Genomic DNA, 21,821 nt, shown 5'->3' with positions numbered 1-21,821 from the left:
TGTCTCAATTCAATTTATTGTCTTTAAGAGCGTGTGTTTTCCTGTCAGTCTGTGGTGTGCAGTGAACGCCTGGAAGGAGCTACCAGGGTCTTATTGTCCTCCACAATAGCTGCGACCCTATCCTGTGCCTCAGATAATATCGGATGTCCATCAAACTCAATCAACCCTTCAAATGCCAGCTTAGGTTATATTTAATGTCAGAAATGTAGCTGCTAGGGTGAAAAGTAATTTCAGAGAGTCATAAAATGTTGACATTAATGTAGCTGTAACATGTGAATCCACCCTGGAGGAATTACACTATTTCCCAGAGCTCTGTCTCTTTTATAATTTATGGGTGTAGAGGAGGGGAAAGTGAAACTGGCCCCATCTCCACGGCAACACTCCAATAATAAAACGGCAGGGCAGGGAGAAATAATATAGCAAACTAAAAGCATAGATTGCTTCATTTTAAATGTTGGTTATTATTGTTTGTTATAGTCAATCAAGTTAACTAGTTAATGTTAAGCCTGTAGCAGTATCTGCTAAATACTGTCTATTTTAGTTTAGTGTCCAGTGTTTTTTTTATATAAGAAAAAGAAAACATTCAGGGAACAACAATATTTTGTATTACTGCAGATTTTTATTCCATAATGTGTTCCTTCTATTGCACTGTAAATACTGTTATATTTTAATTATTTTAAATATTTTTCTAGTTCTCTACTTGTTTTGAATTCTTCTTCTTCACGACTCCTAGTCAAATTCCTCGTACGTGTAAACCTACCTAGTAATAAACCTGTTTCTGATTCTGACTACAGATTTAGGCATCATAAGTCTTACACAGTATAGACAATGTGTAAACTTTCAATGTTTTCTTCTTGATTGTTTCCGTAAATTGTCTTAATGCATTAGCTAAACAGACTAATATGGACGCCTCTGTCCCTGTCGCACTGACCTGATAGTGTCCATGTTGACGTGTAACTGGATACAGTCCCAGTGTGAGGGGCCGATCACTCTGCTGCTGCACCATGAGGGCTAAAGCTGCAGGCATGCACAGCAAGGACTGTGTCAAAGTGGCCGTCAGAGTCCGGCCCTTCAACAAGGTCAGTGTGGAGAATATGTACATGCAATATGTTTCACTTTTTGAATTTGTATGCAATTTCTCCGTTATTTATTTGCCTGACGATGTTCTAATGTGTATGTTTTGCATGTCACATTAACTGATATTAGCATTCAAGAACGTGCCTGTTTGCTATCGTGGCTCCACAATGATATCAGGATGAAACTCAATACATCTTCTGTCGCAGACTGAAAACCCCCCTGTTTCTACTGCACCTTGACCATTAAACCTAAATCAAACAAAAATAAAGTGACTAAGGAGTAACTTAAACGTTGATGCTACTAAAATGCTTATGCACCACCATTCACAATGGTTTAGTTTATTCGAAGAAAATGCAGCTGCAGGTTTATTGATGTTCAGAGTTTGTGTCTTCAGGGTTTATTGCACTTAGTGTGATTCGCTTTAAAAAACGTCAGCTTAATGTAATATATTAATGTTATTGGACTGTTATACAGTACACACTGATGGAACCTACCAGATCAAAAATAAAGACAATGCATTGACACATAAGCTTGTTGTTATAATCAAGAGTTGTATTATTGTTCATATCATGTACATTAAAGTTAGTATTCAAAACTGTGTAACGGCAAACAGGTTGATTTGACATCATACAGATGTATTACTTTTCTACAAAAAAGATAGCAACACTGAAGCAGATGTTATTTTGTAGGCCTGTCTGAAAGCAAAGCCCATGTAAAATAACAAATATACAATTAAATGAAATACAGTGAAATGTGTATAGGAAGAAGTCCCACTTGCAGTTGATTTGTTAGACAAATTAAACCAAAGCTGTTGCCTATAAAACGCAATTCTACCAAAAGTGCTAAAGAGTATATTTATTTTGTTGAGCATTAAAGCATGCAAACATGTTCTGGTAAACACCTGAAATATCAAGAATGAACATGGAAATGAGCAAAATATGTCCCCTTTAAGTAGCCAACTTAAGTTTAATTCTAAAGAGGATTTGGACATTGGTCTTAGGACTCTCACTTCTTCCTATTTCCCTTTAAATCTGATCTTAACCCCCCCCACAGTCTGGTTTTGTCCTTCTCTCACCCTGCTTCCTCCCCCCCCAGAGAGAGAGGGCCGCAGGGAGCCGATGTATTGTCTCCATGGTGACGAGCTCCATCACCATCCAGGACCCTCGTGAGTCCCAGAGCCGCCGCTCGTTCTGTTTCGACTACGCCTACTGGTCCCACAGCGGCTTCACACGGGACCGCGGGGGCCTCTACGTCCCCGAGGAGCCGGGGGGGGCGATACTCCGACCAGGTCAGTGGCTCCTGGTAGAACAGGCAGAGAGCTGGAAGTAAACATTGTACAACAAGCAGAATGCAGATATCTAGATTTTACAAACATACTGTAATGTAAGATCATTATTTTGTAAAGCTTCCATATCATGTGACCCATTGATTCCCAATCCATGGCAGATATTATTACTATATTATACAAATAAGACTCACCTCTTTTGGGGGATTTTAATCCAGCTTCTATTTGATACAAGTAGTCTTTTGTGTGTGTGTGTGTGTGTGTGTTGTGTGTGTGTGTGTGTGTGTGTGTGTGTGTGTGGTGTGTGTGTGTGTGTGTGTGTGTGTGTGTGTGGTGTGTGTGTGTGTGTGTGTGTGTGTGTGTGGTGTGTGTGTGTGTGTGTGTGTGGTGTGTGTGTGTGTGTGTGTGTGTGTGTGTGTGTGTGTGTGTGTGTGTGTGTGTGTGTGTGTGTGTGTGTGTGTGTGTGTGTGTGTGTGTGTGTGCGCAACACGTTCTCACTCCCATCCCGTCACATATTGACGGACGGTCAGGGCCCCTCCCCGTCGCTATATTACGTACAGGGTACCCCTTGACCGTCAGGCTTCTACGGGCAGGGCGTCCCATAGACCTTCATAGACCACGTGATCAACAACAATGGCCGACCTTCGTGTTATTCTCGGTGGAAAATGCCTATTTTAAGGTTCATTTGGCAATTAAAATGCGTTTTGATGTCATTTAATGCGATTAATATGAGTTGTTATTTCTGATTATTTGTGCAGTAGATGTACATGATGTTTAGTTTGCTAGTTATGACGAAGATTACTCCATTCATGGTTGCTAATTTTTTTGGGTGGAAATGTGTTTTTTTTACAGCAAAGTCACCCTCTGTACTTGGACTTATTAGGAGAATCTAAAGACAAGAACATCCCAAATATTCATTTAGATCTTTATTTTAGACCTTTAGTGTTGCCGTCTGTGAGGAAAATAAATGGGGATCAGAGCCTCGTATTTTTAAAATCTTTTTTTCCTTCTAATTTGTTATTCTTTTCAAAATAACACACTGTTATTTACTCACCAATAACACACAATTATCCTTGCTTTTATTTATTGGTTTAATTCCATAATCTCGGGCTTTTTTGGCGTTCGTCAGGAACTGAATTTCAAAATAAAAATAACCGGAAACAGACGTAGGCATTTCGAGCGATTACCCAAGATCCTCAGCTACGCTGATTGGATGTTTTAGCCGCAATGCATGCTGGGATTTGGTGTTTATATTATATGAAATCCGGAAAACATTTTAAAAGAATAAAATAATACTTAATTCCGAGTGCTCTTGCTTTTCTCTTTGAAAGTCATCACATAACGGCATTGTAATACACGGTTCGGCTGCATTACATATTACAGATCTGCCGTAGTTCTTTATTTATAGAGCCCTGATGAGAAGACCTTGGGAAAAACTGAAGAAATGCCGCCGAAACTGAATACTTGACGTGGATCATAAATATATCAACAATTAAACAACATCTTCAATTTCTCTTCACACAATACGTCTCCTTGCAGTATCAACACTAATTCGGCTGACTTTTACATTTGATATAATTCATAGATAGGTTATATTTACACCATAACGGTGCACAGCTGATATAAAAGGACTTGTAGTTTTTAAAGATATTACTGATTTGAATTGGATTGAATTTTGAATGTAAGAATGTAAATACTGAGTCTGAAATAGTATAGCAATATGCTGTAAAATTATGTGAAAGCATGAATAAAACAACACATCTTCAGATGTTGTACATACAAGTGTCCTACACTAATAATACAAAGTTATTATGGCTGTGTGTACCTTGTGTGCACCGCCTAGTGGTTAAAGCACGTTATTGAATTATTGTTTTTACGTGTTATATTTGATTACAAACATATTAAGAGTACATACTTTCATAGGGGGAAAGTAGAAGGTCTGTGATATAAATATAGAATATAAAAAATCAAGAAGATACTATAAGTGATCTCTACAATAAAACAGTTTAGTGCAGGATGTACAAAGATATTGATAGGAGGAGGTGCAAAACAGAAAAACGAATTAACCTTTATTTAAACATTAAATAACAGATTAAGGTCTTCTTTTAAATAAGAAAAAAACTTTGGGGGTATCTATCTACAGATAAATATTAAGCCTGACAAAATACTTAACGTCTAATATATTGCTTTCCTGCAATGTTAACTATGTTGAAGCACTTATTTTAACTGATATTATACATATGGATTATACTCTTATGTAGATAGATAGAATGATAAATGTGCAGAATATGACAGTTTAATGGTGGAGGTATACACACATATTGATAGATGTCTAGTAATGCACTGTTGAGGAACCTGTGACCCAAGTTTTTCATTCATTGCATAACTACACCGTAGTTGTGTATATGATATGTCAATAAACCTTTGAAAATCTTGAAATCTTGAAAGGGATGTGCAAAATAGCCATTATATACAGTTTTTAATTAAATATTAGTAGAGAATAACGAGTAATTAATATACTTTATTACTCGTTTCCATTCATGTCAATTGCAGATACATGTTTAGTCTTCTCAAGCACCAACTATCAAATATCTCTCCTGATTGTTGGCACTTGACAATCACCTTACCTGCATTTTACTCAGGTGTAACTAAAGTCTGATTTAAGGGTTGTTTATATTTCACATCATTAATCAGAATCTGCAAAGTAACTCAAATAAGTGTAGTGGAGTAAAAATACCAGGTTAACCTCTTAATTGTAGTGGAGTAGAATTACAAAGTATCAATGAGCTGGGTGGGTATATATGAATGCTATATATTAATGCTGCGCATTATGGACAGCGAGTTTCACCCATTTATTAATTATATGTTTTACATTTGATAACACCAATGTGTTTAATACTGGCAACTTCTAATTGTGGGAAAAACGAAAACGTTCAGTAGAGACGTCCCATAGAATATTTTGCGAAACACAATAGTGTAGTAGTATGTAGTTCTGGGGGGCGTTCGATTCCAGTTTTGGATAGTCTGGCGTGGTTTCGTTCAATTTCAAACAGCTGTTTGACGCTCGGCGTAACCTTGGCGCACTGCCACTCCAACATCCAATCCCAGACCTTGAAGATTAATCACGGGGACTGTAGTCCTAAACGATAGCTGGGGATTATGGGTAGTGTAGTGTCTTCGGCCATCCTAAATTCAAAAATGTTGACAATCGCAATGATGCTCGAAATGTCCCTTATAGGCCTACGTCTGTTTCCGGTTATTTTTATTTTTGAAATTCAGTTCCTGACGAACGCCAAAAAAGCCCGAGATTATGGAATTAAACCAATAAATAAAAGCAAGGATAATTGTGTGTTATTGGTGAGTAAATAACAGTGTGTTATTTTGAAAAGAATAACAAATTAGAAGGAAAAAAAGATTTAAAAAATACGAGGCTCTGAGCCTCATTTATTTTCCTCACACACTAAAGGTCTAAAATAAAGACCTAAATGAATATTTGGGATGTTCTTGCCTTTAGATTCTCCCAATAAGTCCAAGTACAGAGGGTGACTTTGCTGTGAAAAAACACATTTCCACAAAAAAAAACGTTAGCAACCATGAATGTGTACACATTCATGAAGTAATCTTCGTCATAACTAGCAAACTAAACATCATGTACATGTACTGCACAAATAATCAGAAATAAAAACTAATTACTCGCATAAAATGACATCAAAACGTATTTTAATGGCCAAATGAACCTTAAAATAGGCATTTTCCACCGAGAATAACACGAAGGTCGGCCATTGTTGTTGATCACGTGGTCTGGGAGCTGTTGCAGCGTCCATAGCAACCACCATAGCAACCATGAATGTGTACACATTCATGAAGTAATCTTCGTCATAACTAGCAAACTAATCATCATGTACATGTACTGCACAAATAATCAGAAATAAAAACTAATTACTCTCATAAAATGACATCAAAACGCATTTTAATGGCCAAATGAACCTTAAAATAGGCATTTTCCACCGAGAATAACACGAAGGTCGGCCATTATTGATGATCACGTGGTCTGGGAGCTGTTGCAGCGTCCATAGCAACCACCTTAGCAACCATGAATGTGTACACATTCATAAAGTAATCTTCGTCATAACTAGCAAACTAAACATCATGTACATCTACTGCACAAATAATCAGAAATAACAACTCATATTAATCGCATAAAATGACATCAAAACGCATTTTAATGGCCAAATGAACCTTAAAATAGGCATTTTATCCACAAGGAAGCATATTAGGTCCGTTACTGTTCCTAATTTATGTAAATGACATGTCATCAGCATGTGACTGCAACTTGTTCCTGTTCGCGGACGACTCAGCCCTGCTGGTCTCTGACAGGAGCAGATTGCAGGTTGAAAAAACCCTCAGCTCCGAGCTCGGCAGAATCTGCACCTGGCTCGCCGATAATACATTATCATTACACCTGGGTAAAACAGAGTCCATTCTCTTCGGTTCGAAACATAATCTCAGCAAATCCAACGACTTCTCAGTTGCAGTGGGCGACATTATTGTCACAAGTAAGAAGGAAATTACATACCTAGGATCTATTCTTGAGGCAAACCTCTCCTGTGACAAAATGGCATCCAATGTAATAAAAAAAGTCAATCAAAGAATTAGATTCCTATACCGGATCTCCTCTCTGGTAAACAAGAACACCCTGAAGACTCTGGCAGGAGCACTCATTCAAGGGTACTATGACTATGCTTGCACGTCATGGTACCATAGCACCTCCAAGGCGCTAAAAATAAAACTTCAAACATCGCAAAAATAAACTGGTCAGACTACTGCTTGACCTTTCATCTAGAACCCACCTCACCTCTGCCCACTTTGACAACCTAGGATGGCTTAGAGTAGACGACAGAGTACAGCTACTTGCAATGGGCCTGGTCTACAAGATCCACTACACCTCTATGGTACCCATGTACATGTCAAAATTCTTCCCAAAGGTCAAGGAATACCATGATCATAACACCAGAGGGAGCTCCACAAATCATGTGAAACCCAGATTTGGCACAAAAAAGGGGGAATACACGTTTCGCAATTATGCCACATCAAGGTGGAATGCTCTTCCCACAACTGTAAAGGAAAGTAAAACTATACTTACCTTCAAAACTTCTCTTAAAGAGCACCTTCGGGGGAGAGCATTGCAAAACTGGCCCCGGTAATGGTACAAATCTCAACCTGTCGTTCAATGGACAGCTTCCCCCCCCCATCTATGTATATACTCGCATTTTAGACTCTGTTACTAACTGTATATCTGTAGACTTGGTATGTCTTAAATGTCCGGTTAGGATGTATTAGAACGAAATCTAAAATGAAATTTGTAAATAAGCAATCTGTTTGTAAAAAAACCACCTGTATGTAAATTGTAAATAAGCCATCTGTATGTCAAATATGTCTTATATGTCTTAAATGATATGATGAATTGGAAATGGGGGACCCTGATGTAAACAAGACGAAAGTCTTTCTCTGGTCTGCATCCCCTTAACAATTGTATGTTTTGAGCTGTACTGTACTGTACCCAATATACAAGCTGTTAATAAACTTTTCAATCAATCAATACATTTTCCACCGAGAATAACACAAAGGTCGGCCATTGTTGTTGATCACGTGGTCTATGAAGGTCTATGGGACGCCCTGCCCTTAGAAGCCTGACGGTCAAGGGGTACCCTGTATTTAATATAGCGACGGGGAGGGGCCCTGACCGTCCGTCAATATGTGACAGGATGGGAGTGAGAACGTGTGTGTGTGTGTGTGTGTGTGTGTGTGTGTGTGTGTGTGTGTGTGTGTGTGTGTGTGTGTGTGTGTGTGTGTGTGTGTGTGTGTGTGTGTGTGGTGTGTGTGTGTGTGTGTGTGTGTGTGTGTGTGTGTGTGTGTGTGTGTGTGTGTGTGTGTGTGTGTGGTGTGTGTGTGTGTGTGTGTGTGTGTGTGTGTGTGTGTGTGTGTGTGTGTGTGTGTGTGTGTGTGTGTGTGTGTGTGTGTGTGTGTGTGTGTGTGTGTGTGTGTGTGTGTGTGTGTGTGTGTGTAATAGCTTCTATGTGTCCCAATATATCCCAAGCAATGCTGCATTTCATTACTACACCGGATGAGTAGGACACACCTCTTTTATTTAGATTGTATTGAAAAATGTCAGTCCTTTCATTAGCTTCCATGCCATTTGACCCATTGATCCACAAATCACCCTGGATCTTTTACTGCACATGACAAATAGGACATATCTTGTTTAAAACCGATTTTCGTCCACTTTCTATTTTATAGGAATATTTTTATGAAATTAAGCAGTTTCTTAATTGAAAAGTCTTATATTTTTCAATAGCGCCCATGTCTTGTGACTCCAAATCAAAGCAGCATTATAGAACTAAACTGGACAAGAACGACGCTCCTCTTTTGAGAGAATTTGTATCCAATTCTGAGTTACAAGCTGTTCAAATATCATCCATCCACAGGACAGTGTGTTCCAGGATCTGGGAGAGGGCATACTGGAGAATGCACTGCAGGTAATAATCATTACATTATAACAGGAGTTTTGTTCACATTCTACGTTTATTTGCCCCAAAGCAGGTCTATGCCAGTTGGCTAAAACAAATACCCAGGTTCTACCGTCTGTCCTTTTTAGTCCTGTTCTGATGTTGTTAAATGCTGTCTGCAGGGTTACAATGCCACTCTGTTGGCCTACGGGCAGACCGGCTCAGGGAAGAGTTACTCCATGGTGGGCTACGGGCCCAACAAAGGCCTGGTTCCTAAACTCTGTGACCGGCTATTTCAGGCCATCAGGGAGAACCAGGACACCAGACAGTGCCAGGTACAGAGTTTATGTCTGTTTCCCAGATATGGCAAAAGTACACACATCCTTTACTCAGGTAGAAGTACAGATACTTGTGTTTAAAAATACTAGGGTAGAAGTACTGACTAAACTTCTTTACTCAAGTAAAAGTAAAGAAGTATTGCCTTCGAAATGTACTTAAGTAAAAAGTACCCATAACTATTAACAGTTTTAAAGAGTAACTGACCTTACTCTATATTAATAGAACAATAATGTCATTGTTAGCTAATGAATGTTTCCATGCTGAACAACGGCAACATGACAACGTTTTCATTGGTCCCTCTTCTTTAGAGAAGACCAGCAAATGATGGATACACGGATCGTGTTCAAATCAATAGGCACACAATGACTCTAAATAATAATGATCACGCCACCAAACACAGATTAAAACTAAAGTAACAAACCTGTTTTGAAAATGTAAGAAGTAGAAAGTACAGGTATTTGTGTTCAAAATGTAAGAAGTAAAAGTAAAAAGTCGTCAGAAAAATAAGTAGTGGAGTAAAGTACTAATACCAGAAAAATGTACTTAAGTACAGTAACAAAGTATTTGTACTCCACTACTTCACACCTCTGCTGTTTCCCAGCGCAGTGTCATGTATGGTTAATTTTCGAAGTGTATTTTTGTATGTCTATACAGGTCTTTTTCAGCATGTTGGAGATCTATAATGAGCAGGTAACAGAAGGGAAAGCAGCCACTGTCATTTTTCTTCTTCTGATTCGCTGTCGTGTTTCAACTCAACTTTCTCTGGATATAACATTCATTCAAAGGTCAATGTGTTGGTAGATGACCAGCGTCCTCTCCTTCATTAATCTCTGATTCGACCATTCTGTCCAGGTGGTTGACCTGCTGTCTCGGGGGTCTCGTACTCCGGGGGGGCTCAGAGTCAGAGAGGAGCAGCAGAGAGGTTTCTATGTGGAGGGTCTCCGGACCGTACCCTGTGACAGCGCACCGCAGGTAGAGGGAGGAAGATTAAACACCTCTACATTCAGTAACAAACTCTGTGAGACAGGGAAGGGGAACTGAAAAGATACACTGTCCATGTTTAAAGTTTACTCAATGAGCTGAGTCCAGAGTGTCCTGTCAGTTTTGTATCCTGGTCAACATCTATCAAGGGTACGTAGGGATGCTGGAAATAATTAAAAAAACTAGAGTTTTATGGTGGTGTTTTCAAGGTTTGAGTGGTGATTGAAATTGTAATTGTCACTTGTTTAGAATGATGTTGTGGTTAATGATTTAATGTAACAAAGAAGTGAAATTATGAGTAAATACATAAACTGTATGGCTGGAAGATAAATGAACCTTGAACATGCTAAAAAGCGTTTGGATTTTACTTTGAAAAAAGTGTAGGAACCCTGATTATCATGTGAAAGCTGTAAGGACTATTTAAGGATATTTTGGAAGTCCTAGTGTGTGCTTGGTTAGTATTTTGTATTTGGGTTCATGTGTATTCATCTTTTATTGCAGGTGGAGCAGCTGATGGAGCAGGGGACCAGGACCCGGACCACGGCGGCCACTCACATGAACGCCAATAGCAGTCGCTCACACATGCTCATTATCCTCCAGCTCAAACAGGTTAGTGGATCTGTTTTTCCTAAAAACATTATACACAATAAGATTGATATTGGTCTGTCCCAGTATCTAAGAAGTTTGCATTTACTAAAGCTATTAGTCAGTTACACGTACACAGTATGTTACTTACCTGCACATTTGCTTGAATCTATTCATTATATGTGTCACAACATAATCCTCAGGTGTATTAAAACATGTATTTGACATCACTTCCTGTCAGATCTTTTCCAAAGAGAGCATCACAAAGCAGTCGAACATCAACCTGGTGGACCTGGCTGGCAGTGAGCGCCAGAGGTCGTCGGGGTCGGAGGCGGACCGACTGAAGGAGGGCACAGCCATCAACCTGAGCCTCACCACCCTGGGAAACGTTATCAGGTTGGCCTGGTGTTTTGTCTTCATTTAAGTTCCATTCAGCACTTTTCTTGCTTCATCTCTCACCTCCTCTTCTCCTCCAGCTCCCTCGCTGACGTGGCGGTGGGGAAGAAGGTGGTCCACATACCGTACAGAGACTCAGTCCTCACCAAACTGCTGCAGTCCGCCCTGGGAGGCAACAGTCGCACTGTCATGGTAGCAGACACAGATAATAGTGCCAACACACAAAGATGAATTTTTGTGGCTACATCTCTTTTTATAGTATAAAATGCCATATTTTCAATGTTGGCTTTTTGAGAATTTTAACAGTATTCAGATCAGATTACATTGTTTTGTAATCCTAATTAACTAACACAAAATGGCATGCAATTTGTATTCAGTTACTGACTCAATTGTTAAGTATTCAGACCCACGAGCACTGATGATGCTTATTTAGAATCTAATTATGGATATCTATCATTTCTCAAGATTGCCACCCTGAGCCCTGCTGATATCTGCTATGAGGAGTCGCTCTCAACCCTGCGCTATGCTGAGAGGTACAAGAACCAGAGTAAACATCAGAAATTCAACAGGTTGCAACCATAATATAAGGGTTCGCTACCTAACCCCTGTCCTTTTTGTGTCCCCTCCTCCCTCTCCTGTTTAGAGCAAAGCGTATCCAGAACCGAGCCGTGGTGAACGAGAGCCCGACTGAGCGTCTGGTGAAAGAGCTGAAGGCCGAGAACGCCCGGCTGCTGCAGAGACTGAGCCGGCTGGGCCAGGAGGGCCGCAGGGCCAACGACGAGACCAGTGAGGACACAAACATATTCATTGTATTTAAGTTGTGAAATTGTATTTCATTTAATTGTTAACAGATTAATTTAGTTCCTATGTGTTCAGAGGAGCTTCGCCAGCTGCTGACCCACAATGAGCTCCAGATCAGAGCAATTCAGACTCTGTGGGAACAACATCTGCAGGAGGCGCTGAAGGACTGGGAGCAACAGTATGCTAACATCACACAGGTACACACACAATATCCAAATACACAATCGGAGAACACCAGAGTTTCAGATACGCGTTAGAAACCATGTCATCATAGAACATAAATGCACTTGCTGAAGGGTAAATATATTTCAGTCACACAACTCACGTGTTTCTTAATATGTTTATTATAAGCAGCATATAGTTTGAGTTTGGCGTCTAGGCTCGGGCCTCATCACTCCACAGATTTACAAAGAACATTGAGTGATGGTTAGATAACTATCCCCGAGCCTACAGGTGGAAGCTGGGGTGGTGGTGGGTCAGGCGAGCAGCAGCAACATGAAACACAGCAGGGACATGAACGTAGCAATAGCAAGTGAACACAGCAGTGCAGCAGCAGCAGCAGCATAGCGAGGCAGAGGCAGGAAGAGCTGGCAGCTTAAATAGAGCGGCATGTTTAGGAGAATGTGTTTGGTTGGTTGTAAGAGGGACGAGGTGCGTCACGTGTTAATGTATCATTGGTGCTCGAGTTGACTGCCTGAACTAGCTCGCAGGCTTCGCCCCATTTTTGTACATGTACTCTGTAAATATTTTTTTAACGTGTCTGTCTGTCCCTCTCCTTCACTGTCAGGAGCGCAGGATGATGCAGATGCATCCCTACATCCTGAACATCAACGAGGACACTCAGCTGTCGGGGGTGGTGAAGCTTTTCATTCAGGAGGGTAACTGTCTATCTCTTTATGTCTTTATGTTGTGATGAATATCTCTCTCTCTAGTCCAGTACACATGTAGAGAGTGAGGTTTTGGGAATGAACAATACTACAGAAGTAAGCAGGCTCGAGAGTTGAATGTAAACATGACGGCTTTAGCATGTTCATTTCTCTCATTCATACTGTTTTGCATTTCAGGTGAATGGGACATCGGCCTGTGTGACTCCACCCCGAGATACATCTCCATCAAGGGCTTAGGGTGAGTTTACCTCAGGGAGCAACAAAACACCACAAACCCAGTCCAAGTAAAGTGAGATTAAAGACACTTAACAGTCTACTTCTAAAGGTGTTTGCATGCAGACTAAACACAATTCAAAGTTTGGACACAGATTGCTTCATATGGGATTTCAAAACTTTTTTGCGTGTTTCTCCTTAAAAAATAGTACGATATGAATAGACAGAAAACCCACCCAGCACATGCTAGATAAGCTGCAGGACCTGTGACCCTTTTAAAAATAAGCATTTGAATAAAATGATATTTTAAGTGTTGGCTTGTCTGGAAGCACAGCCATTTTTAAGAGGACCTTTTTTGGTCTTTTTATGTATGAGTTTATACACGCATATGTATGTCTGCTCACGTGTGTGTGTTTCTCTGTGGCAGGATCCAGGAGCGTCATGCTGTGTTCAGGAATGAGCAGCGCCGGGTAACACTGACCCCGCTGGCAGGGTCAAAGGTCATTATCAACGGCAACTCTGTCTCCCAGACAACTGAGCTGCAGCACCTGGTGGGTGTCAACACACACACACACACACACACACACACACACACACACACACACACACACACACACACACACACCCACACCCACACCCACACACACACACACACACACACACACACACACACACACACACACACACACACACACACACACACACACACACACACACACACACACACACACACACACACACACACACACACACACACACACACACACACACACACACGTTATGATGCGACCGTGTGACATACATACACAAAACCTTCTCCTCCTTTCTGTCTCCTCTAGGACCGTCTGATCCTCGGCTCTAACTGCACCTACCTGTTCATTGGTTTTCCCTCGGAGAGAGGCGGGGACGACTGGAGTCGCTATGACTACGACTACTTCCAGTCCGAGCTGGCTGCAGCTGAGGGAATCCACCTGGGTGAGCAGCGTCTACAGCGGGAAGTTAAGAGGTTTAACTTTGGTCTAAATATGATCAAATATCATTTCTGTGTGTTTCTGTGTTAGGTGAGTCCAGCGCTGGCTCCAGTCAGACGGACCCCAGCCTGCTGGCCGTCTTCTACGACTTCATCAAACTGATGCCCATGGTGGCCGAGGCCAACCAGATGAGCCAGGAACTGAACAAGGTAACACACAAACAGCAGCACGAGTTATTAAGGAAGAGTGGCTTTCCTGATGCAGTTTAATGATTAAATACATTCAACTAATTGTACTTACTTAACTGAACATTGCCTCCACATTTGACATTTGGCTATGTAAAATAAGTTAAAAGTACATTGATTTAAAAGTATTTTAAGTAAAAAAATTAAATGAAAACATGAATTAATACATTTAAATAAATCAATAATAGTCAAAAAGATTAAAAAGAATTACAGCACAGTATATTACTTTTGTCAGATGTCGTAAAACTCACAAGCATTCTTCTCAACTTCATGTGTTTGTAACTTAAATTACACAGATATATTTTAGTTTGTGTCATGTGGTCGTTGTCAATTAACAACAAATAAACCCCTACATCTTATTGTCTCATGTTTTTTAGGATGTTGAGTTTAAGTTGGAGATCAAGAATCTGGCGCTGTCAGATTCAAAAGGCCACGATCTGAAGAAGGAGATTGTTATCATAGTCACAGCTGTGGGAAGAAAACAGGTTATGATATCGCTCTTCTGTCACATACACTAACTCAAAAACTTTTTAATAATTCCACTTTCGATTTATGTTTGAGTTCAGGTGTTTCATTTAAAAAAAAATGCTATTACACTCTCTCCCAGGTATGGATGTGGTCCAAGACCAAGTTTGTGAACCGTAAATTCCTGATGGAAGACGCCTACCAGCTGCATCAGGCTGAGAAGAGCAGAGACAATGTAATTCTGTGCTTGTGTCTTTCAAAATGTAATGAGAGACAATCTACAAGTTGATTTTGTTCACAGACTACATGCAAAACAAACTTATTTAAGAAAATGTAAAAAACCCAACTTACTGAAAAGTGCACAAAAAATACTTTAACCAAATAACTGTATATGGGATGTGTGCTATGTATTTATTTTACTGCTTTAAAAAGAGAAAACATCAACATTTGTGAAAGGGGCATGAGAGGAGACTCATAACTTAAAACGCAAACAAGTTATCTTTCAGTGCTTTGATGGTAAACGTGCTGCAGATTGATAGAATGTGTGTCTGCTTCGAAAATATAATGTAAGTCATTTAATGTGTGCACAGTCAACCTTAGTTACACTACCATTAATAGTTTTACATTTCAGAACAATGACTAGTTTGTTTTTTGTTCCTGATTATATTCTTGCTGTCAGATAGCAGAGGGTCTGTCTACAGCTGTGTTACCCAGAGATAAAGACCCTTTCTGGGACCCTGTGGAGCCGCTGCTCCTGGGCTCCGCTCACCTCTGGCTTCAGTCCCTGGCCTTCCGCATCCCTCTGGAGGAGCAGCTGGAGGTGGGTGTCTTCATCTAAAGGGGCCTCACCATGTTCTCACTTAGTCTTTAAGTCTTAATCATTGGTTTTACTAGTCATTCTATTGTGCTAAATAATTATAATTACTTATTTTAACATATTGTTAATTATTGTAATCTAATGTATTGCAAATTAGTTTTATTGTTGTGTATTTTTTCTTTTAATCTTGCGCTGTAAAGCACTTCTTTTGGCCTGCTTGATGACTGTAGGTTGGCACAGAGTGATATTTAGTTGATAATCTCTGTCTGCAGGTGCTGGGGTCAGAGGGCACGGAGGAGGCTATACTGCAAGCTCAGCTGGTCCCCTGCACTTCCACAGGACTGTATGACACACACACACACACACACACACACACACACACACACACACACACACACACACACACACACACACACACACACACACACACACACACACACACACACACACACACACACAAACACACACACACATACACACACACACACACACACACACACACACACATATTGTGACTTACCTTAAACACCAATAGATTTAGTGTTAAATAAATGTTCTCGCCTTCCAGCGCTCAGGGTGAGGACGACATCCTGATCGACCCGTCTGAGTTACTGGGTCGACGTCTGGACTTCCAGCTGGTCCTGGAGCAGTGTTGTGGCCTCCGCTGGATCCGAGAGGCCCGGGACAGAGGGGTCCAGATTGGGTGAGAGATATGGGCTACCTGTAGAGATGTTAAAGGACAGGCAGGACACACATCCAGAAGTGAGATTTGTCGTCCTTCTTTCTCCGCTCACTCAGTTTCAGGTTATTTGACTGCAGCCATCCTCTCTACTCTCCAGCCGTGTGGCACAACGTCAACCCTCTATTGGACCACAGAGTTCACTTCGCCTCGCTCCACACCTCCCAGCGTCTCTTAGACTACCTGCAGAGCAGCGCAGTGGTGCTGGAGCTCTGGGGCCTTCAAGGTGAGGATGAAGAGAAACATGGAGGATTATGGAAGATGCTGTGTGATGAGTTCAGCTCACGCATTTCAGTAAATACTTACTACAAAAGGTGCATGTAAAACAAATATATTTTACAGCAATATGAAATTATGAAAGTTTTGCTTTACTATCTAATTTCATAGCAGCAGCCCAAAATAAATATCAGATATCAACGATGTTCATTTCACACCACGTTTAATGATTACTATGTGAGTGAGTAATACATTAATACTGGAGGCACTGCAGATGAATACACTGGTTTTCTGTTGCAGAGGGTTGTACTGACCTGGTATCATCTCTGGAGGGAGTGAGGATGACTGCAGAGGGCATCTTCATCATCGAGGAGGCAGGCCCAGCTAACCCTGCAGTGAGTTTGATGTTGAGTCTGTCAATCTTCCAAAGAAACAACACGTTGTAGGTGATATATGTGCAGCCTTATCTATTATACATGTACCTAACTGTAAGATAAGTTGTTGATAGTAGAATTGTAAAATAATTGATCAGAGGATGGGACCTAAACATATTAGCATAGAGCATAGGCATGATGTGATTTTTGATTCAAAGCCTAATACATGAAGCAAACATTCAAATCACTGTGCTTACATAATCTCTGTCTGTGTCTGTGTGTGTCTGTGTGTGTGTGTGTGTGTGTGTGTGTGTGTGTGTGTGTGTGTGTGTGTGTGTGTGTGTGTGTGTGTGTGTGTGTGTGTGTGTGTGTGTGTGTGTGTGTGTGTGTGTGTGTGTGTGTGTGTGTGTGTGTGTGTGTTGCAGCCTGTAGACTCTGCAGAGATCAGCTGTCCAGTGAGAGCTCTTCAGCAGGATATGGAGGAACTGAAGAATGTTAACTCGTCACTGAGAAAAGAAAATCATATTCTGAGAGAGCAACTCAACGCTGCCAGGAATGGTAACTGACACACACATCACAACCAGCCTAATTGTGTTATTAACAAAACTGGTTTACAGTTGTTACATGGCAAAAATATTCCTGTTTATAACATGTAGAATTCAGACTCTAAAACAGCTTCCTCTCCCTGTGTCAGGTGGAGACGGGGTGCGGGGGCGCTCGGTGCGTCCCAGCTGTGATGCAGAGTTTGCTCGCTCTCTCAAGGTTTTCTACCACAGCATGACCTCAGTCAGGGGTCAGCTGCAGCGGCTGCGCAGACACAGGCCCAGTGTACGTATCCAACTGTATGCTGCCTCAGTATTAGTGAGCTTTACTACAATAAGGCTTAAACCTTTGTTTAATACCAATCTATAGAGAACAATACACAATCGGGCACACAAATTAACTGGCATAGGAAAGGTTTTAGTAAGATTACACTGGTGATAATACCTTGATCATGGTATGTTTGGAATGTGATAAAACAGTCCAAGAAAAAAAGACAAATGTTGTGAGTTAATTGATACAATTGTATTATTTAAAGTTGTTTTTTTTTGCAGCAAAACCAGTAGTACAATAAACCTCTGTAGCCAGGCAGGAAAGGCATGTTTTAATCATGGTATTTACAATCAGGTCTGCACTGAGACAACTCTTGTTTTATAAATCTATTTTAAGTTAGCTATCTGTAAAAGTACCTAATTATAGTTGCTCATGTTAAGCCCTAGAGTATGTGTGTTCCTGTGGTTGTGTGTTCCTGAGGTTGTGTGTTCCTGAGGTTGTGTGTTCCTGAGGTGGTGTGTTCCTGTGGTTGTGTGTTCCTGTGTGTTCCTGTGGTTGTGTGTTCCTGTGGTTGTGTGTTCCTGAGGTTGTGTGTTCCTGAGGTGGTGTGTTCCTGTGGTTGTGTGTTCCTGTGTGTTCCTGTGGTTGTGTGTTCCTGAGGTTGTGTTCCTGTGGTTGTGTGTTCCTGAGGTTGTGTGTTCCTGTGTGTTCCTGAGGTTGTGTGTTCCTGTGTGTTCCTGAGGTTGTGTGTTCCTGGAGTTGTGTGTTCCTGAGGTTGTGTGTTCCTGGAGTTGTGTGTTCCTGAGGTTGTGTGTTCCTGTGGTTGTGTGTTCCTGGAGTTGTGTGTTCCTGAGGTTGTGTGTTCCTGTGGTTGTGTGTTCCTGAGGTTGTGTGTTCCTGAGGTTGTGTGTTCCTGTGGTTGTGTGTTCCTGAGGTTGTGTGTTCCTGAGGTTGTGTGTTCCTGTGGTTGTGTGTTCCTGAGGTTGTGTGTTCCTGAGGTGGTGTGTTCCTGGTCTCCAGGAGGACTCTGACCTGCTGGGCTTCAGGCTGTTTGTGGACGAGCAGAGTCGTCTGCTGCGGGATTTCTCCGAGCAGCTGGAGCAGAGCGTCTCTACTCTCAAACAGGATGTAGCCGCCATCGTCCGCCGGAAACGAGAACGCTCGGGAATCTGGTCTTGACTGATGCACCGTTTACAGATTTTAACAAAGTGTTAAGAAGGTGAATGCATCTGGACTTTCTTTATTTTACAACACTGTAGTTTTCAAATGTGTGTGGGTTAAGGTTTTTTATCATCGCTTTAAAGAACTCAATCTAAAACCACAACATTATGCTATTAGTAAAACCAGCTTAAGAACTGTGGTTACAAAAGGCATGCACTTAAAGTAAGTTTACATGTAATGATACACCTGCAACAGTGTTACCAAGCATGTTATATTATGTGTGTAAGATGGGTTACATCATTTGCTTTTGTACTGAAGGAGCAGCAGTCTCTGTTAAAGTGAAGGCATTCAAGATTAGTCGGCAGGAATCAATCGACAAGTGAGTTCAGTATTCAAATAATAACAAAAGCATTTAAGTCTATAAAAAGTTTATTAGACTGCATTTCAAATAGGCCAGTACAGTCCAAACTGCAAATAAATTAAAAGGCAAATACAACTCAAGTTTCAGAATTCACAATATTATTATATTTCTTTCAACCGTCTTTGATAACAAGTCAAGAGACTGCTGTTCACTCTGAAGCTGTATCAAAGCATGACAAGAAGCAAGGAAAGCTCTTCTTCCTTATGTCTCATTACGGGAGGTTATTATTACTTTTTAGCTCAATTAAGATGAAGTGTTTTACACAGATTCACTTGTTCTAACGTCCAATTCAGAGGTTAAAGTAAATGGTGTTAAGCAGTCACAAATCGCAACAGTACAGACTGTTGCTGTAGGTCCAAATAAAGATGAGTGTGGGCACATTTACAAGAGGAGAGGCAGAAGGCAGATGTGAGGCAGGTTAGTCATCAGATGACGGAGAGTCTATGTACAACAGATACAGGCAGGAGGTTTGTAATTCGAAAATATAAAGATGTCGACATTTACAGACGGGAGGAGAGAGGCAGCAGTTAAGGTCCAAAAAATGATCCAAGCCTGTTTGAACGGAGGAGGTAGCACAACGCCAACTGTGGGGAGGACAGACGGATATCCTGCTGAAGGGTGTGTGTAGAGAATGTGTGTGTGTGAGAAGGCAGAACCCACGAGTCAATTGTAAAATTACATTTGACTGAAGTTAAGGTTGTTCAGAAATATGCAAAACGATTTCTTCTGAACTGGTTTTTTGTGTTGACATTTTGACTATTTATTTTACAGAAACGTGTGTGTGTGTGTGTGTGTGTGTGTGTACAGAGAAGGCAGGGGATACAGGTGAGGTAGGTTAATTGGGTCTTTAGGGATGAGGGATGGGGAACACAAACCGTAGAAAAAGACTTAGTCAGTACACTTCCTGTTACATTTACTTAAACGTAAAATATTGTCAGAGAAAATGTTGCAACCCGAAATTAAAGAACATTTCTTTTTTGAAACATGTCTGCACCTCTGAGTTTTGAGTTCTATGTCTGAACAGCAAAACAAACAAACAGAAGCCAAGAGCACAGTACAGAGTTAAGCTGCATATCAAGTAGTGAAATGATATCAGAAGAATCACTTTGCAGAGCACCACTAAACAACCTTTCAGCCATGAGTGTGAGAGAATTAAGAATCAAAGCACTGTTAGTTTTGTTCAGTTTTCTCTCCAGTTTCTGCAGCAATGAGGCTTGAATGGTGAGATGGATGGATTTGAGTCACATTACTCTACATATTGGCTTTCATCAGTACTCTGAATCTGTTTAGGGTTTGGATTCTATGACATAAATTAGCTTACTGAAAACTGACCAATCGCTTAATCGACTGATATAACTGTCATTTCTTTTTTTAACTGTCTGTAGAAAAGTACACATGAGCTGGACCAAATATAATTCCAGCTCGTTTCACCCGACCAGGTCTGTGTTATATCTCCATCCTTCTGACTCTGAAACAACCTCTTTACATTCTGGATAGCACGGTGTTCAGCCCCCTCCATTGTGCTTTTATTGTTACCATTGTAGGGAGGATTTCAGTTTAAAACATCAAGACCACTTTTTCTCACTCACTCACTCTCACACACAAACATACAAATTCACTAAACGAAGCTTTCAGCAGCAGACAGACAATTCACAGTATAAAAATATTCACTAAACCACAGAAAGGTCCACAATTTCACATTAAGCCCACATGTATAGGACTCTGAAGCCACACACTGAGAAACATCATTCACTAAGCGCTCCAGAGCAAACAAGGATCGGGAATAATTGAGTCTTGGTCAAGACTGAGACCCAAATAAGTCAAAAATAGGTAAACCATTTAAGATTGTTACAAAAGCTATTCACATAGGTCCAGCAGGATGGTGACGCCTTCAAAAAGCTGGTCCTCCATCTTTCTCTCTTCCATTGTTTCCTATCCAGTGCCAGCTCTGGTTTACCCGGGCAACCAAATGATCCCTGAATAAATTCAGCATGTCACCGAACGTCTGGAGAGATGGACATATTGTTGTTAGTCTGAGTCAGGCATTCAGGAGTCATCCGCTGTCAATTTAAATAATTATGTAAACAAACTTCAGCTTTACAGTGAAACTGACTCATGATCAGTCGAGTACTGACTGAACTGCTGTGGCCAAACTGCTGATCAGCGAGGAACACCCAAAATATCACTGGAACACTCTCCACCTTCAGAGAGGAAACACTTAACACAGACGGGTGTGTCTCAGCGGAGGGTAAATCTTCAAAGGCGTCCACAGCCTCCTCAATAATCCTCTCAGGCGCTGGTGGCGTCGTTCGGAGCAGCCTGGCTGTCACTTCCTGTTGTCCCGTGTGTGATGAGGGTCGCTGCGGCCTCAGAGACGTCTCGCTGGCTGCCGTGCCTCGAGTGGCCGTCTATCTGATGCACGCTGCCATGAGCGGAGAGCGGGTGGTCCAGACGCGGCATGCTGCCATGGAAACTGCGTGCCTCTGTGCCTCGGTAAACCACAGAATCACTCCTGAGAGAAGAGAGAGA

At 41.1% G+C, this 21,821-nt stretch overlaps 2 protein-coding genes across 2 annotated transcripts in view; one reads left to right on the top strand and one right to left on the bottom strand.

Annotated features, from left to right (window-relative positions):
- The first annotated feature begins 137 nt into the window (after positions 1-137).
- kif28 (kinesin family member 28) lies at positions 138-20,285 on the top strand. The gene is made up of 27 exons (XM_034224316.1): positions 138-1,079; positions 2,173-2,369; positions 8,853-8,898; positions 9,051-9,203; positions 9,862-9,897; positions 10,060-10,179; positions 10,690-10,797; positions 11,015-11,169; positions 11,250-11,361; positions 11,635-11,702; positions 11,813-11,955; positions 12,046-12,167; positions 12,758-12,848; positions 13,035-13,095; positions 13,498-13,621; positions 13,910-14,045; positions 14,132-14,250; positions 14,664-14,771; positions 14,894-14,986; positions 15,431-15,571; positions 15,841-15,911; positions 16,137-16,271; positions 16,367-16,533; positions 16,824-16,918; positions 17,323-17,455; positions 17,592-17,725; positions 18,731-20,285. The coding sequence occupies exons 1-27, from the start codon at positions 1,005-1,007 to the stop codon at positions 18,887-18,889; spliced, it is 3,102 nt and encodes a 1,033-aa protein (XP_034080207.1). The 5' UTR covers positions 138-1,004; the 3' UTR covers positions 18,890-20,285.
- Positions 19,283-21,821, bottom strand: part of LOC117551420 (frizzled-3-like) — a 30,556-nt gene continuing 28,017 nt past the window's right edge. The window contains exon 11 of the mRNA XM_034224317.1: positions 19,283-21,804. Coding sequence (XP_034080208.1) covers positions 21,582-21,804 — 223 coding nt within the window. The 3' untranslated portion in view covers positions 19,283-21,581. The remainder of the gene's footprint in view (positions 21,805-21,821) is intronic.

This window comes from Gymnodraco acuticeps, unplaced genomic scaffold (genome assembly GCF_902827175.1).
Source record: "Gymnodraco acuticeps unplaced genomic scaffold, fGymAcu1.1, whole genome shotgun sequence".
NCBI classification, from domain to species: domain Eukaryota; kingdom Metazoa; phylum Chordata; class Actinopteri; order Perciformes; family Bathydraconidae; genus Gymnodraco; species Gymnodraco acuticeps.
Note: the sequence above shows the minus strand (reverse complement) of the source record. Positions and strands in the feature narration are given on the sequence as shown.

Excerpts from the sequence above, each read along its gene's own strand:
- kif28 (XM_034224316.1), top strand. The coding sequence starts at position 1,005 with ATGAGGGCTAAAGCTGCAGGCATGCACAGCAAGGACTGTGTCAAAGTG. Across the intron at positions 2,370-8,852 it reads GCGATACTCCGACCAGGTCA|TGTGTTCCAGGATCTGGGAG; the intron begins GTGGCTCCTGGT and ends TCCACAGGACAG. Across the intron at positions 14,251-14,663 it reads TGAGCCAGGAACTGAACAAG|GATGTTGAGTTTAAGTTGGA; the intron begins GTAACACACAAA and ends CATGTTTTTTAG.